At 38.9% G+C, this 19,457-nt stretch overlaps 1 protein-coding gene across 1 annotated transcript in view; it reads right to left on the bottom strand.

Moving 5' to 3' along the window:
- PTPRN2 (protein tyrosine phosphatase receptor type N2) overlaps nt 1-19,457 on the bottom strand; it is a 797,416-nt gene that overhangs the window by 460,732 nt on the left and 317,227 nt on the right. The window contains exon 11 of the mRNA XM_070729468.1: nt 15,247-15,326. Within this exon, the coding sequence (XP_070585569.1) occupies nt 15,247-15,326 (80 nt within the window). The remainder of the gene's footprint in view (nt 1-15,246; nt 15,327-19,457) is intronic.

A 19,457-nucleotide genomic window follows, 5' to 3' on the forward strand; every position in this document is an offset into this window, starting at 1 on the left:
CACCCCTTCCAAGTTCCCATAAAATCAAATCTTCTATAGATAGTGTAGCAAGCATTAATTTATCCCTAACCTCTGCATCAGTTTGACACAAATAGCATTTCATAAATTATAAGAATAAAGAGAAATAGAATTTACATTAGAAAATCAGCATCATCATTATTCAAGTCTATTAACAAGATAGATAGATGATAGACAGACAGATTTATTGATAGCAGTAGAAATAGCTGAAGGGATTGGATACTGTAGCCTAGAGGATAATTCTCTGCCTTACAAGGCAAAGGTTGCAGGTTCAAGTCCCAGTGGGTATGGCTAGCTGATGAGGCCAAAATAAGGCCAAAATAGATCTATCCTAGTCTCCCCTAATTTTCAAATTCAGCAAAAAAACATGTGACATATATAGATTCTCCGGAGAGGGGCGGCATACAAATCTAAATAATAATAATAAATAATAATAATAATAATAATAATAATAATAATAATAATAATAATAATAGTTCCACTGGAACTTTTGCCGGAACTACTATTTTCCAGTGGCAAAGAACTGGTGGGATCATAAGCCCGAAAAAGTGGTCAAAAATGAGCAAGCAAAACTACTGTGGGACTTCCGACTTCCAACTGACCGAATTCTGAAGCATAACACACCAGACATCCTGATTGTGGAGAAAAAGAAAGTATGGATCATCGACATTGCAATCCCAAGGGACAACAGAATTGAGGAGAAGCAGCTAGAGAAATTAGTGAAATACAAAGATCTAAAAATCGAGCTGCAACGACTCTGGCATAAGCCAGTGAAAGTGGTCCCAGTGGTACTTGGCACACTGGGCACAGTGCCAAAGGATCTCAGCGGACATTTGAAAACCATCGGAATTGACAAAATCTCCATCTGTCAATTGCAAAAGGCCGCTTTACTGGGATCGGCAAACATAATTTGCTGCTACATCACTCAGTAAGCATCCGACTGGTGATGAAATACGAAATCCAGCATAGTGATCTTGTTTGCTGTGTTGTATTGACATAATAATAATAATAATAATAATAATAATAATAATAATAATAATAATGTGGGTCTGTGATGCGGGCAATAAGCAAATTGAGCAGCATTAGATAAAATCAACTGTCTTCAATGGGGATTTTAACACTGATGCCATTAGTAGAGGACTAACAAAAGCTTAGTTAATTTTAGTAGTTTTTAATAAATTTTAAACATTCTGGAAATATACACTATATGTAAGGTGTTCCACTTAATAGATATACAGTGATCCCCCGGGTATTGTGATCCCGATCATTGCGAAATGGCTATATGGCGATTTTTCAACCCGGAAGTACAAACACCATCTGCGCATGCGCGCCCTTTTTTCTATGGGCACACATGTGTAGATGGCGCCGGGCAGATCAGCTGCTGGGTGGCTTCCCTGGGTCTTCCCCCTCTTGCTGGCAGGAGGGCGAGAAGCCCCCCCAGCACCCGCTCGCCCGCCGTTCGCCGCTTGCTCGCCCGCCCTTCGCCCGGCCACCCGCCGTTCGCTCGCTGCTCGCCCGCCCTTCGCCGCTCACCCGTCCTTCGCCCGGCCACCCGCCGTTCGCTCGCTGCTCGCCCGGCCACCTGGGTTCGTTTGGCTTCAGGACATGCCGGCGGCGACGTTTTAAAACAGCCGCGCGGCTTCCCAACTGAGTCCCGAAGCCAAACGCGGAAGTTCGCCTTTGACTTCGGGACTCAGTTGGGAAGCCGCGCGGCTGTTTTAAAACGTCGCCGCCGGCATGTCCCGAAGCCAAACGAACCCGGGTGGCCGGGCGAGCAGCGAGCGAACGGCGGGTGGCCAGGCGAAGGGCTTGCGCGCGGGCAGGCAGGCGGCGGACAAGCGGCGGGCGCGGCAGCAGCGAGGAGTTTGCGTGGGCGGCGGGGAAACCCCAATCTTCGGCTCCTCGCTGCTGCGGCGGAAGTAAAAACACCATCTGCGCATGCGCAGATGGTGTTTTTACTTCCGCAGTGCTACTTCGCGAAAAACCGATCATTGCGAGGGGTCCTGGAACGGAACCCTCGCAATGATCGGGGGATCACTGTATTCAATGGTGGAATTCAGTCATTTTTACTACTGGTTCTGTGGCCTGATGAACTGGATGTGGCTTGGTGGGCATGGCAGAAGGATGCTGTAAAATTTCCATTCCCATGCTACTCCAAGGGAAAGATACTGCAAAATCTCCCTTCCTTCCCCACTCAAAGGGAAGGTTACTGCAAAATCCTCATTTCCTCCCAATCAGCTGGGACTCAAGAAGCAGAAAATAGATAGCATTTACCAGTTCTCTGAACTACTCAAGATTTCCACTACCAGCTTTCTAGAACTGGTCAGAACCTGCTGAATCCCACCTCAGGATATATTTGAAAAGGACAGCCTAGGATCAGCACTTTAGATCTTTTATTAGATCTCCTTTTAAAAACCTGCATTTGTTTTGATTGAATTTATTATTTGTATATATATTCCACCCCACTCCCTGGCAGCTTACAACAAAATACAAAGATATACATACCCCTTAAATGTAATATATAAGACCCCTTAAAATAGTACAATATAAAACCCCTTAAAATCAGCATAGAATTTAAAACTCACAATGAACACTCATAACAGCTAAAAACCAAACATATCTTTCCTGGTTGGATCCCGATGGAAAACCATCTGATCAACAACCTCAGGCCTGCCGGAAAAGCCAGGTTTCCCCTAAAAATGAAACAAATTCTGCAATATAAAAACTTTTATTGGATACCTTCCTTCCGCAATCAATAAAAAGTAACTAAAAATAATAACAGCAACCCGGGAAGCCTATGGTTGTTACTAAAGTAGTGACTTTTAATGGTAACTGCAGCCTGGTTTATGATAACAATGAGGAAGACCTTTTCTGTTGAAGGCAGCTAAATAGTAATCGTAGCCATCAAACATTACTCCAGCCCTCTTTTCAAATATCACAATATTTGTCAATTACCTATGGACCAGGTAAAATATAACCTTCATATTACACATTGCACTCTAGGAAAAGGTGATAGCCACAGCAATGATCCTTGAAAGGTGAATTTTGCAGAGAAACTGATTCCTCTGTGCATTTATTTTCGTAGAAAAGGGGGAAAACATCATTCCGAGCACATTCATTAAATGTGTTACAAACATAGGTGTTTGTGAGGAAGAAGGATGTAAATAAGGTCAAGATGGCAGCCACAACTGTGGATCCAAGCTGCCACATGTGGTTCCCCCCTACCCCTGCTGCTATCCTTGATTGCAACATTGTGTTAGCTACAGTGTCACATTTTTGCCATGGTTAAATTTAATATGAAAGTTCTCTTTGTAAAACATTTGTTGTTTGTTGCAATTGTCTCATCACAATCCAAATACATTGTTAAGTATTTAACAGTGTTAAGATATTTGGACATTTGCCTTGTGGCTGCTGTATCATTGGGAAGGGGGGGGGGATTCTTCACTATCTGATCCCAACCAATAAAGAGTCCTCGAATATATGTCATGAATTCACTGATCACAATATCTGACCATAGTTAACAACATTGCATCTTCATGAAGATAAATGCAGGCCATGCAGTTTCTTTGTTCTTGTGAGATGAAGTCAATGTGTGTCCAAGGAAAAAGACAATATTTCCTATTGCAACATGTTAATAGATGTTTTGACTACTGAGATAATACAACACTTCTAATTTCAACACTTCTAATTTTAATCTGAGTCCATGGTGCTTCAAAAATTACTTATTTTCTAAAATAATGCACTCATTAAAGGTGTATTTATATATGAATTCCTATCTTGTTCCAAGGTATGTTGCTTAAGAGTCTGTGTTGACCAATTGGCCCCCATCTTCACCCAAATCTTCAACAAATTACTAGAGATATATGTTCCTTCTTGTTTCAAAAGCTCTGCTATCATTCTAGTGCCAAAGAAGCCCTCTATTAAGGAACTGAATGACTACAGATCAGTTGCTCTAACATCTTTAGTTATGAAAACCTTTGAAAGGCTAGTGATGTCCCACTTGAAGACCATCACAGATCCACTGTTAAACCACCTGCAATTTGCATACTGAGCAAATAGATTGACAGCTGATGCTGTTAATATGGTTCTGCACTACATCCTACAATATTTTGAATCTCTGCAAGCTCACTGTTTACTGCTGATTTCATAGGTTTCCAGAGAAAAGAATTATTATTATTATTATTATTATTATTATTATTATTATTATTATTATTATCATCATCATCATCATCATCATCATCATTATCATCATCATCATCATCATCATCATCATCATCAGTTTCCGGTCACAATTCAAAGTGTTGGTTATGACCTATAAAGCCCTTCATGGCATTGGACCAGAATATCTCCAGGACCGCCTTCTGCCACACGAATCCCAGCAACCGGTTAGGTCCCACAGAGTTAGCCTCCTCCGGGTCCTGTTGACTAAACAATGTCATTTGGTGGGACCCAGGGGAAGAGCCTTCTCTTTGGCGGCCCCGACCCTCTGGAACCAGCTCCCCCCGGAGATCTTTAGTTATGAAAACCATCAAAAACGTTATAAAAAAAGCACAACAAAGAACTCCTACCCTCAAAACGTCACTACAGAACACTGCACACCGAGACAACTAGACACAAGAACAGTTTTTTCCCAAACACCATCGCTCTGCTAAACAATTAATTCCTTCAACACTGTCAAACTATTTACTAAGTCTGCACTACTATTACTACTAGTTTTTCCCATCATTCCTATCACCCATTTCCTTCCACTTATGACTGTAACTTGTTGCTTGTATCCTTAAGATTTTTATTAATATTGATTGTTTCCTCATTGCTTATTTGATCCCTATGCCAATCATTGTGTTGTACCTTATTCTTGACAAATATATATTTTCTTTTATGTACACTGAGAGCATATGCACCAAAGACAAATTCCTTGTGTGTGCAATCACAGTTGGCCAATAAAGAACTCTATTCTATTCTTTTCTCCTTTCCGATGAAACGCAGGTCTGACTAATTAGAAGCTCACTGTTTACTGCTGATTTCATAGGTTTCCCGAGAAAAGAATTATTATTATTATTATTATTATTATTATTATTATTATTATTATTATTATCATTATCATCATCATCATCATCATCATCATCATCAGTTTCCGGTCACAATTCAAAGTGTTGGTTATGACCTATAAAGCCCTTCATGGCATTGGACCAGAATATCTCCGGGACCGCCTTCTGCCACACGAATCCCAGCAACCGGTTAGGTCCCACAGAGTTAGCCTCCTCCGGGTCCTGTTGACTAAACAATGTCATTTGGTGGGACCCAGGGGAAGAGCCTTCTCTTTGGCGGCCCCGACCCTCTGGAACCAGCTCCCCCCGGAGATTAGAACTGCCCCCACCCTCCTTGCCTTTCGCAAACTCCTTAAAACCCATCTCTGCTGTCAGGCATGGAATTGAGACATCTCCCCCAGGCCTATACACTTTATGCATGGTATGGTTGTCTGTATGTTTGCTTTTAATAATGGGGTTTTTAGTGTTTTAAATTATTAGATTTGTTGTACATTGTTTTATTGTTGCTATGAGCTGCCCCGAGAGGGGCAGCATACAAATCTAATAAGTAAGTAAGTAAGTAAGTAAGTAAGTAAGTAAGTAAGTAAGTAAGTAAGTAAATAAATAAAGAAATAAATAAATAAATAAATAAATTTTATTATACTTGTTTGCTGTCCCTCTCCAAAGACTCGGAGCAGCAGATGAAGTGGTCAGACAAATGATACCATAAGGTCCTAACTGGAAGCCCATCATTCAATTCTGGAGCTAACCAATTATAGTCCGGTTCCCCCACCATATTTTCTCCTCCTAGTGAGGCCTCCTTTTCCCTGTACCCATCCTTACAGAAAGCTCTATCAATTGTGAAGCTGACCAGCAACAGAAAGCCACAGTAGAGGGATGAAAGAGCTACATGCGGCTACAGAACCATGGGTTGCTGACCCCTGTCCAAGGAGGACCTGCTCAGAACTGACAGGACCTCAGAAAAGGAAAAGAAATAAAAACTTTGAACTATATTAATTTTAATGCTTTAAGCTTTCAACAGATGTTTTCTATTTAAAGCACTTTCTTTTTTAAAAAAAACCACAAAATATATCAGAATATACGCTGAATTAATCAGAGAATAATCACATTTTTCATGAATAAATTCGGCAAAAAATGTACAATCCCACCCTAAGCCACCTTTTCAGGAGGAAGAAAATGACAAACGAATTGACAGCCTTTGGAGGACACAGTTGTCATTTCTCAAGCTCTGTTCCATTTTAATTTTTTTTTTAGGTCATGATTTCTCATGTTTTTAACAGAAGCCAGTTTTCCTTTTTTTTATCTGTAATTAAATCCACAAGTTGTTATTCTCTGAAGGTCTTTGCAAATTGTGACTTGATGTTGTAGAGAAAGAGTGGCTTTAAAAGGTTGCCAATATCAGTTTAGTTTAAAAATCTCATTTATTATTCATTAATTTGCCTTTGAGTTTAGAATGACTATATTTAAATATAGAACATTTTGGCACATCCTGATACCCAAGCTATATTCCTTTATGCAGCAGGACGAACAAGTCAAATTTTCAACTGAACCTTTTTCTGAGTTTAACTTAAAGGGATGTTCAAGCCAATAGTACCAATGTTTCTGCTGACTCAGCATGGCAGAATTTTTGGCAATTTCATATGTATTTTTATTTTTTTAAAAAAAATCAAAATATATACTGATGGGTAATTCAGAGATAAATCTCTATTTTGTTGAATAAATGGGCATAGGAAATGATTAATATGACTAATATGAACTGTGAAGGAAACACTGCAAAGAAAAAGTAATATTTGTTGAGATATCTGCCTGTCTGATAATATTGTTGTGGAAAGGACAAATCAACACATACACGGCTAAGGTATCAGGGTATTTGTCAAAAAAAAAAAAATGGTACCATAGCCATAACTGGGCAACTAAAACCCCACTCCTTTTGATTCATAGACTAATGGAAAGAATAAAACGTTTGCCCAGGTTCGCCTGGTGCACCGGTTGCGGCCCTATCTGGACCGGGACTCATTGCTCACAGTCACTCATGCCCTCATCACCTCGAGGTTCGACTACTGTGATGCTCTCTACATGGGGCTACCTTTGAAAAGTGTTCGGAAACTTCAGATCGTGCAGAACGCAGCTGCGAGAGCAGTCATGGGCTTACCTAGGTATGCCCATGTTTCGCCATCACTCAGCAGTCTGCATTGGCTGCCGATCAATTTCCGGTCACAATTCAAAGTGTTGGTTATGACCTTTAAAGCCCTTCATGGCATTGGACCAGAATATCTCCGAGACCGCCTTCTGCCGCACGAATCCCAGCTACCGATTAGGTCCCCCAGAGTGGGCCTTCTCCGGGTCCAGTCAACTAAACAATGTCGGTTGGCGGGCCCCAGGGGAAGAGCCTTCTCTGTGGCGGCCCCGACTCTCTGGAACCAACTCCCCCCCAGAGATTAGAACTGCCCCTACTCTCCCTGCCTTCCGTAAACTCCTTAAAACCCACCCTTGCCGTCAGGCATGGGGGAACTGAAACACCTCCCCCGGGCATGTACAATTTATGCATGGTATGTTTGTGTGTGTGCTTGTTAGTAAATGGGGTTCTTTTTAAAACTTTTTAAAATATTTTACATTTATTTGGATTTGTTACGATTGTTATATTTTGCTGTGAGCCTCCCCGAGTCCGCGGAGAGGGGCGGCATACAAATCTAAATAATAAATAAATAAATAAATAAATAAAAACTAGTGTAGGCAATTTTCTCACTTTTAGAAAATGGTATTAGGACCAAGTCACAGTTGATGTGTGATCATCAAACTAAGAAGGATCAAAGCAAGTTACTTCTGGATGGTTGATATACAGGAAACCCCAAGGTCATACCTGGACTTGAAAGTTAATAAAACATATCAGAAAATGGTGATGGCATGCTACTTCCTTATTGTTGTCTATCAAACTAGACCCAGACTCAAGGGAACATTGATTTCTACTTAATAAGAACAAAGAATGATGACGTAATCAAATGAACCAATAGTCAGTTAAAATATACTTGAAGAGTTAATTCAGGATTTGGGATTTTTTTCTACCCATCCTTATTTAATATGCCATTGATTACAAATGAGAAAAAATAGCATTGATGTACAATGTACAATGCAAAGAGCAGAATCAATTGAATGTTCTGTCAGCAATCTTCTCAGGATTTTTCAACCACTTCAGCACCAACCTCCCTTTGCCCTAATGAAAATTGGGAACCTCACTTACAATCAAAAGCTGTCAATATGAATTTGCCTTATCCTATGGCAAATCGTACAAAATAAAATGTTTACTAGCAAAAGGGCTGTCATGTGCTTTTCCTAATGTTTCCCAAAGAAGCTTTAGTTTCAAAACCCAAATATTCCAATTTTTGCCATGTTCCAAGACCTGCATGGATCATTATCATTCCTACTATTGCCAACACCATTACTTATAACATATTTTTAAGCTGTAGCCACCACACATACTGTTAACATTTTTCCACTTTCCTTAATTCTCATTCTCTCTAGAAAATTATGTATTTGGGAAAATGGAGTTATATTTTATGCCAGCTTCACCTTTTTATAGTTTACAATGGTAATGAGGCAGGTGTTACAAGTATGCAAACTTATTTAAATTTAAAAGAAATAATGGCACAAACTGCTTTTAATGAATGCTAAAGTGTCATCACACAGGACTCCTCCTGTTGATCTAACTATGACATGAGAAGAGAAGTATGCATATTAATAACACCAACATTACAATCTTCACACACCCTAAAGCAGCTTCAGTCATTTATTTCACACATAGAGAGTCACGCAGAAAGTGTGAGTGCTGATTTGGCTGCAGCAAAATACCTTAAAATTCATAGTATTGAAATTTTAAAAATACTTCAAATAATTTAAAAAAAAATCTGGGTAGAGAAATATTCTTTTTCCCCCCCCATCATGGTCTATCCTTCACTTAGCATGCTAAAAACCTAGAATGTTTATTATAAGATTGTTAAGAAGTGTGCAGAACCCTTGAGTTATCAAGAGTATGCATAGAGGAAGCATGGCATTCCAGGAGATATCCAGGAGATATGAATAATCATTCATACAAAACAGGTTTATACAGTGAAGGGCTACCAAATTTTTTACTACGATACTGTGGGCGTGACTTATGCATTTTCTTTCAACATCTTTCAGTGCAAATTGGGTGCTCTGGGGTGGAGTTCCATTTTTGCTACACACTGCATTCCCTCCATCTGGGCAGTAGCCCATCCCTGAGTTTATAAAATGGTGTTTACTTTAGAAATAGCACAGTCAAGATAAACAGTCTGGTCATACACAGTAGTGGGTTCCTTCCAGTACAGATAATTGCATGCAGTTCTGGCTTGCGAGCGTGCGTTCGAGTGAAATTTTGCTTCCTGCACCTGTATGACGCACATGTGCATGCAGAAGCAAAAAGCTCACCGAAATCTCATGTGCACGTGCTTCCCCTTGTGAGATTTTGCTTCCTGCACAGGTGCAGGAAGCAAAATTTTGCCCAAACGCATTCTTGCATGCCAGAGCCACAGAGCTGCGTGCAATTATCCGTACCAGTAGGAACCCACTAGTGGTCATACATTCAAATCAGTCAATATCTCTTAATACAATAATAATATTACAAGCCATCTTTGCCTTATATATCAGACATACATTACAGCATACAAATATATCAAATTATCATCTCACACACAGAGCTTACTACATTAGTCAATGAATTTATCGAAGTAGAGCCTGCCCTCGTGTGGTGTAACACTCTGCTGCAACTGGTATAGCCGGATTAGTGAGGTCTAGTTGAAAAACAAAGCAACTGAGGCCACTTTAATTGCCCATGCTGCACATTGATGCATTTTATGCATTTTTAATTCAACCTTTTTATCATCGGCCTTTAACCCTTCCACTACATCTCCTGACACAAGGGAGGAAGTCATGTGTGTCACCACAGGGCCAGCTCTGGAACCAAATTATAAAAAATGTCTATCATTCCCGCTGGGAGTCGGAAAGGAACCAGCCAGGTCCCACTGTTTTTGAACTACAGTACATCTATAAAAAATTGTGGTGCGGGTACCTCCTTCTGCTCCAAAGCTGGCTCAGAGAAAAGATGTTCGCTGTGACCTTTAAGGTTTTCAGGTATTGGGGTGGGATCCACACCCATTCCCAATGTCACCCTTGCTGCATGCAAGATTGACTGAAGATGGCAGGAGGGAAGAGGCCAGTGAAAGCCAGAACATTGGGTGTTAAACCCTTGTCCTCAGATAAATCTGCATGTCTTAAGCCCTCCTCTTGTAGTGCTGAGTCTTCATTATCTGAGGAGGGGTTGGGGATGGGGTGACATACCAATGGGGCTGCTCCCCTGTATTCTGAAGGCCTTGTGAAAACTCATAGAATGCTCAGAGGCGAAAGCTGCATGGGGCATAGTACTGCTGCAAGCCTGCCGGAATGACCTGTGAAATAGCCTAAGGTATCAACGATTTTATATCTTCAGGCAATCCAGATGTTAAATTCTTGCCTTGGTGCAAACCAGCTGCAGTAGATGCGCAGGTAACTCGAGACTTTCTGACATTGGATCCTTGCTGCCCCTGAGTTGTTGCTGGATAGAAAATGGGATTTACTTCAGTTTCATTGCAGGTTTGGGGAGATAAGTGGAAATATTTCTCACTTGTTCCCTCTGATGACCAAGCCTGTGGTATTAAAACCCCTGAGTATGGCAACTATTGCTCTGAAAAGGGCAGGAACTTGTAGCCTCAGAAAGAAGGAAAGTCGTTTGCTGTTCTGACTGTTCCCTCTCAGCTTTGACAAATTGTTTCTCTCAGGCTTTTTGTCTTCTGTTGGCATCCTTCTCAGAAGCGTTGCAGTGCTTCTTGATAGTGGGTGCCAAAGACTTGGATTTTGCCTTCCTGCAAAGAAAAGCTTCCACTGAAGATTGAGATTCCTCAGTAATCAGTCTCTTATCTCCCTGCTCACCAGCTCTGTCCGCCATTTTGTTTGATAGTGAAGCAGGCCTAGAAAGCCTGCTCCTGCCTGCCTGCTATATGGGTGTACCTAGCCAAGACTGGGCAGTGACCCCAAGCCTTTTTAGGCTTGCAGGGGCTCATGACTGCTGATTTGGCAAAGGTTGCTAGTTACTGTAATATGTGTCTGCCTGCTACAGGGGTATGTCTAACCAAGACTAGGCAGGGACCCAAGCCTTGCTAGGCTAGTAGGGGCTTGAGGTAGTTGCATTTGGCAGGAAAATTACTGCCGCACTAAACATGCCTCAACAATGGATATGCCTAGCCAAAACTAGGCAGGGACACAATGCCTCTCCTGGCATTGTCTTATAACAGTTGTGCCTAGTCGAGAGTAGGCAGAGACCCAATTTTTTCCCCAGGGCTGGTGGAAAAAACCATTGGAGGTGGTGGCAGCTGAACTGGAGGACTGGAAATCAGTGCGCACACCAAAGCACACTAACACAGCAATCATGGTGGCTTTGGTGTAATCAGTCACAGCTGCCTTAATCATTTATGATTGCTGTCTTCTCCAACGATCAAAAGGCAATCCGAAGATCTTGTTGGGCCAGTGGAGTGTGCAGAGCCACATTGTGGCAATCTTGAGCTATCAATTGCCCAAAGACAGGTTGGTAGCTCAATCAGGCAATGGAGCATGTGGTGGAGAGCTGCAGCTCCTTCAACAATCACACAAGTGACTTCAAAGGCAAGAAAACTGCTCGTTTGAGTCCAAGAATTTCAGTTGACACATCTCTTCAGAGCTGAGGTTGAGCTGAAACTGGGCTAAAGAGGGGACAATGGGGGCATGGCCAGAAAGTTGACAGTTTGGTCTCTGCACAGAACAGACAAGTTAACCCATTCTTGGATCTTCCTGGGAGCTCTCAGAAAAATATGAGAAATATAGGAAATTAATAATTGAACACAAGTTATACTGATCTGGTCCAGATAAAATCCATTTCTAATCTGAATTCATCACTGTTAAATTACCAATAATTTACTTAATAATTTAGCTTTTAAAAGCTATATTATATTGAAACGGACACTTAGAAATTATTTTTACTGTTTTAATTGGTTTTAAATGTTTGGATTATTGATTGTTTAGTTCAAAAATCACATGAAGTGAGACAGACAACATATTACATAAATAAATAAATTTGCATTACAGTAGACAAAGATGCTGTGATAAAGTTAAAACACTTAATGCTGTGATAAAGCTAAAACACTAAAGCATATAATACATTGGGAAGCTTTATATAATTAACATTTTAATTCCAGATGATAAAAACTACAGAAAATGTAAGTAAAACATAAGATTATATATTTTTGGTAATTGTCTTCATGTATTGCCATTTTCAATATTGACTACAGCTGTTTTAATAAGCTTATTGTTTTCTCAAAATATCATCTTTGGAAGAATATGTACCCCAAGGTGATGTGTGTTTCAATTTAATATAATTTGTAGATAGTTAAGTAATTTAAGGATAAGATTCCCAAATGTAACTGCTATATGCACAGCAATTATGTAAATTATAATTACACATATAATATACAGTATCTACAGTATCTACAAGATTTGTAAGACTGTCCCACAGAGAGAAAATTTGTCTTATTGACAATAGTTACCTCAATTTAGATTAGTTTAAATAATTCATATTGTTAAATTCAGCAGTGCTTCCAATATTGTTGGTAATCAATGTCTAGAAGACAAAGGAAAACTTTAGAATACTTCCAAGATCTTGAAACTAGACTAGAAGTGCCTTTGTCAAGCCAAAAAATATTTTCACCCCTAAGCGAGACAAGTGGTCAATATAGTATCAGTAATTTCAATACCACACATAATTTTTACAACAATGAATTTGGAGCCAGGGAATACCTAGAAAATATAGATTTAGGGTTTAGTGTATTTTACTCTTATTATCACTCTCCATTTTATGGCAAATTTTACACATGTCATAACATAAACAATTTCCATATTTTTAGAATTTAGACATTTCTCATGTTGGCAAGATTTTTTAAAAAATATCCTTAGTTTTCCTCTATCAGTGCTATTGCTAATCAACTCCATAGAAAAGTGATAACTATTATACAATTGTACCTCTACCTAAGAATGCCTCTACTTAAGAACTTTTCTAGATAAGAACTGGGTGTTCAAGATTTTTTTTCCTCTTCTCAAGAACCATTTTCTACTTAAGAACACGAGCCCGGAAAAATTTCCCAGGAAATTTGAGAACGGCACGAGGGCCCAACTAGTTTCCTGCCATTCCCCCTGGGTTTCTCTCTCTGGCGTAGTGCATGGGAGGCAGCCTCGCGCTGGGTGTATGGGAGGCGTATGCTCCTCCTTGCTGCTCAGAGCTTCTCTTTTTAAAGTTTTGTATTTTTTTGATTCCCCTCACCTCACCTTCTATCTTTGGCAGCAACTGTCCTCCTCCTCCTCTTCTTCCTTCTCCTCCTTCCACCCAAATTTCGAGCTTTTATTTCTTTCCTAGCGGGTTTGCATGCATTATTTGCTTTTGCATTGATTCCTATGGGAAAAATTGCTTCTACTTACAAACGTTTCTACTTAAGAACTTGGTCACCGAACAAATTAAGTTCTTATGTAGAGGTACCACTGTACATTTACAAAAATAATCTAATAGTAAAAATAATGATCATAGCTATGGCAGTACAACTGAATTTCCACATTTTTTATGTAATAAACATAAATAGATTCTTGATTAATTGTAGATACTGAAACTTTACTTTGTTTTTTAATCATGCCTTATAGCAGTGATGGTGACCTTTTTTTAATTCATGTGCCAAAAGGATGTGTGTGTGTGTGTCTGTGTGTGTGTGTGTGTCTCTGTGTGTGCACTAGCATGCATGCACATGCCCACATCCCTTTTCTCCCCACCACGCATGCACTCACACACCTTGTGCTGTCCCTACGCAAGCGCAAAGGCCTCTCTGAAACCTGAAACTTGAAAAAACAGCCAAACGGGCAAACCAGAAGTTCAGAAAAATGGCTCATTGTGCTGTTGTTGTTTTTTCACTCCAGAGAATTCAGGAAGGCTTCCTGAAGCCCCGTAGTGCAAAAAACAACACAATGGGCAAACTGGAAGTTCAGAAAATGCACTTCTGGTTTGCCCATTGTGTTGTTTTTGGGATTCTAGGACTTCCAGGAAGCTCCCCTGGACCCTCTTAAACCACAGCCCAAAAACTGGCAATGGCAAAATCCAATACCAATAAGTTTCTATAAGCTATAATGTTATTTTGTTCTTGCTGATTAATATTGTTTTGATTATTTTAGGCAGTTTCATTCTATGGCCAAGAGGCTGCTATGGAGGCACATGAAGCAACCACAAGAAATAGATGATGCCTGAACTACCAAAGTATCAATAGAAAAACCCGAAACATTGACTACCTTTTTATAGGTGTACAGAAAAAAATTACAGTGGACTTTAGAAATACAAACAATAAAACAACATCCAGATCAACACATGATAGCTTAATGTAACATAGTTATGCTAATCCTTATAAGCTGAGACACAGAGAAGAAACAACAGTGAACTTACAATTAATTAATGCCAGTAGAAGTTGATAAAAAACACAGACCATCTCAACATAGGCAAATAAAATTCAAAGAAATTTTGATAGGAAAACAATTTACAATCAAGCCCAGAATGTCTGTAATCAAGTCTAGAGTACTTTGCTCTGCCTTTTTTCAAGAAGGAGATTTATTGTCAGTTTGTAATACTTCCCATATATAGGTCATGAAAATTGTTAATTTGATAGCAAAAACATAGTTATGGCCGCTATACTCCAGAAATAAAACCTAATTGTAACCACTCTTCTTCTGTGCTATGCAATTATACAAGTTGTAGGCCAAGATCAAATATTTATTAAAGAATAGATATATTTTTGCTTCATATGCAACATTATGGGTACTCTTTCATTATTATATCCAACATTTCCTCTCCATTTAATTCAGGTTTTTTTTCACAGACAAGAAAGTGTCAGGCATTTCTAACTGAATGAGAGATGTTACTTAAGATTTTCTATTTTAGCTACAGCTACCTCTTCAAAAGCCTATTCATTAAACATCAGTCTTCTAATGAGAAGAATTTTCTTGTTACCGTGACTGTCTTTCTAATTTAAATGATAGGTGGGAAATAGTTGCATTCAAAAATAAGGATTCTTACCTGCTATTCTGACAACATCAGCAGTGGTAACACCAAGAGTATTTGGGTGCACTTTGAAGGTCACAGCTGGCCCCAACATGCTACAAAAAGGGAATTAAAGCAAAAAAAATGGTAATCAAGAAAAATTAAAACATATGTGTCCAAGGATAGTTTCTTTTTTAGATACAGAACTAAAATGCGTAAATCATTTTTAACTCTCACTCAAATTAAGATGCATAACTTCACTACTAATGGGAGAAACAGAACGTGGGGTCATTTTGATTCAATTTTCACTCATTACAAAACAAAAATCAATTTTGCCTTTATTTGTGGCATTCTCAGATGGACTGCCATCTACATATTAACCAGGTCTGATTCTGCTGAAATTGATAATAGCTTTTGAAAGAAAATACAGTGACATCAATGTACTGTGCCAAACAAATGACCCATTGGGATATCAAAACAACATACCTTATGTGTGGCCAGAATCTGAAAATAACACTTAATACAGTACAGTACTTAAGCAAAATGGTTCAATTGAGATCTGCATATGTGGGACTGATTGGAATAGATTGCAGGGTGATATTGAAATATTATTTTATCATATTTTATCTATATCTTGTATTATTGTATTCTATTCCAATTTCATTTTAGACTATATTTTATTCCAATTTATTTTAAATCATATTTTATTCCAATTTCATTTTAAATTGTATTTTATCCAATTCCACTTTAAATTGCTTTTATCAAATTTTAGTAATAATTTGTTTCTGGAACGTTGCATTTTGATATGGCCCAATAAGTTAAGACTTATTGGCATTGTTATTGTCCTAAGAGGGATGGACTTTTAAAAGTTCCAACCATCTTAGTACAGGAAAGTGAGAGGAAACGATTGTAAATAATGAAGACAAGTTTTGCTTCTTCTATAGCTGTATTATTTTCTAACCTATTTAAACCAATGTATCTTTCAGTGAACTTCCATGACTAAAACTGGACCTAAATTTAAGATTCTCCTGTCTTAAACTAAAACTTTAATTGTGATACCGTATCACGTAGACATGGGGTGAAAATGTCATGGTACATTTCACTTCTGATCTTCAAAGCATAAGAACAGAAAATGTTGATAACACTATGTGTACATAGTGTTTATGATATTATAGCTGCAAGAATTAAATATACAGTGGTACCTCTACTTAAGAACTTAATTCATTCCGTGACCAGGTTCTTAAAAGAAAAGTTTGTAAGTAGAAGCAATTTTTCCCATAGGAATCATTGCAAAAGCAAATAATGCATGCAAACCCATTAGGAAAGAAATAAAAGCTCGGAATTTGGGTGGGAGGAGGAGGAGGACGAAGAGGAGAAGGACAGTCAATGCCCAGAGCGAATGGAGCATTTCTTTTCTCTGGGCACTTGCAGAGGTTTATTCCCTCTCCACGTGACCAGAGAAAGGGAAATGCTTTGTTTGCTCTGGACTGCCAAAGCCTCCTTAAGTGCACTGAAAGACTCCTCTGGCAGCCCAGAAAAGCCCAAGATGGCCAAGATTAAAGGGGGAATGGCTGGAAATTGGCCCAGGAAATTTTTCTGGGCTTGGGTTCTTAAATAGAAAATGGTTCTTAAGAAGAGGCAAAAAAAATCTTATCTAGAAATCTAGAAAAGTTCTTAAGTAGAGGCGTTCTTAAGTAGAGGTACCACTGTATCTAAAACAAATGCTATCCATGAATTACAAATCTATAATTAATATAATTAAATCACAATTGTTTATTTCATAGTCACAAAATTCTATGGTAAATAATTTCTGATTATTGTATGGGAGCTCAGCATTAAAATAAATCAGAAAAGATACAATAGATCTAGAACAGTGGTGATGAATCTTTTCAGCACTGAATGCCAAAAAGTTAGGGTTTGCACCTGTCTGGGCCGCAACCAGGAAGAGGAGCTGTCCAGGGAGCCTGCGTGCACCTTAAAATGAACTTCTGGTTTCCAGCATGCGCATGCACCCCAGCCATCTATTCTTCCGGTTACTGGTGTGCATGCACACACAACGATTAGCTGGCCAGCCTGCATGCTCACACAGCAAAATGAAAGACCAGCTCTTTCCGTTTTCCACAGTGCTGCACATACGAAGGCCAGCTGATTGTCAAGTTTGCATGTGCACCAGAAACCCGGAATAGGAATGGGAGATACTACCCATGCGCAACATGGTTCTGTCTTTCACTTTGGACATGAATTCATCATCATGGATCTAGAGTCTAAACCTGATTTACATATTTTAGTATTTTAGCTACAGCTAAAATATTTGGAAACATAGAAACATAGAAACGTAGAAGGCTGACGGCAGAAAAAGACTTCATAATCCATCTAGTCTGCCCTTATACTATTTCCTGTATTTTATCTTAGGATGGATATATGTTTATCCCAGGCATATTTAAATTCAATTACTGTGGATTTACCAACCACGTCTGCTGGAAGTTTATTCCAAAGATCTACTACTCTTTCAGTAAAATAATATTTTCTCATGTTGCTTTTGATCGTTCCCCCAACTAACTTCAGATTGTGTCCCCTTGTTCTTGTGTTCACTTTCCTATTAAAAACACTTCCCTCCTGAACCTTATTTAACCCTTTGACATATTTAAATGTTTCGATCATGTCCCCCCTTTTCCTTCTGTCCTCCAGACTATACAGATTGAGTTCATTAAGTCTTTCCGGATACGTTTTATGCTTAAGACCTTCCACCATTCTTGTAGCCCGTCTTTGGACCCATTCAATTTTGTCAATATCTTTTTGTAGGTGAGCTCTCCAGAACTGAACACAGTATTCCAAATGTGGTCTCACCAGCGCTCTATATAGCGGGATCACAATCTCCCTCTTCCTGCTTGTTATACCTCTAGCTATGCAGCCAAGCATCCTATTTGCTTTTCCTACTGCCCGACCACACTGCTCACCCATTTTGAGATCACTACCCCTAAATCCTTCTCTTCTGAAGTTTTTGCTAACACAGAACTGCCAATACAATACGCAGATTGAGGATTCCTTTTCCCCAAGTGCATTATTTTATATTTGGAAACATTAAACTGCAGTTTCCATTGCTTTGACCATTTGATTATTTCTGCATAATTTGTCTCCATTCTGTTTTTTACCAAGTAAGTAAATTTCTAGTAATCATTTCCTGCACTGGAAAATAAAATAAGAGCCACCAGATTCAAGTATTTATTTATTTTATTTATTTATTGAATTGGATTTGTATGCCACCCCTCTCCGAGGACTCGGGGTGGCTCACAGCATATATAAAAACAGAACAATAATGTAATCCAATTAATACTACAATTTAAAAACAATTAAAAGAAAAGATTAACAAAACAATTAACTTATTAACCAAACATTCAGGAGTCATACTTAAGGCATTCAGTGGTCAGGGGAAGATCTAAAAGTCCTAAGCCTGGCGGCAAAGATGAGTTTTTAAGTTCTTTCGGAAGGCAAGGAGGGAGGGGGCAGTGCGAAGTACCTCAAAATTCACTATATATGTGGCAAAGAAGCCAGTCCCTAAGCTCTGTAAGCTTTTATAAGCATAAAATTTCCTTTCCTGTCCTATTTCTCTTCTTCCAATTAATTCCCAAACATTTTACTCTCTTTTAATGACCTAGTATTATAATTGAAGAAAACTTTTTATTTTTTATGCCTTACTTTTATAAATCAACAATGGAAATAGAAGACATTTTCCTCGCTCATACTGTTGTTCCTTTTTCAACCTTACCCCTCCTACCCTTATATTAGCAAATAATCAAAAGCCTCCAATATCCATTTCACTGATGGCTTTTAATGGAAAGTTCAGTAGGGAAAAATAATAACTGCATTTAAAGGGAGACACATTATGTCCACTCTACACTTAATTTAAATTCCATAACTTATTAGGACAATTATATAGACAGTAGCAGTGGATGATTATTTTAGATCCACAATGTTTTACATTGCTGTTCAGTATTTACATAACGATAAAGTAGACAGTCATTCAGAAATGTGGAGGTAATGTCTTCAGAATACAGATGATACTCAGAATCAAGTCACTTTTTACTCAAATCAGCCAAAGCTGTGTGAATGCTTGGCATCTTGCAGAATATGTTTCATTAATTATTAAAGGTAACAATTCCCCTTTCTGGTTATGTCTAGGAGCCAGTACACAGCATTATAAACTTTTCACATTATTTACCCAGAATATGATAACGGTGAGAATTTTG

This window comes from Erythrolamprus reginae, chromosome Z (genome assembly GCF_031021105.1).
Source record: "Erythrolamprus reginae isolate rEryReg1 chromosome Z, rEryReg1.hap1, whole genome shotgun sequence".
NCBI lineage: Eukaryota > Metazoa > Chordata > Lepidosauria > Squamata > Dipsadidae > Erythrolamprus > Erythrolamprus reginae.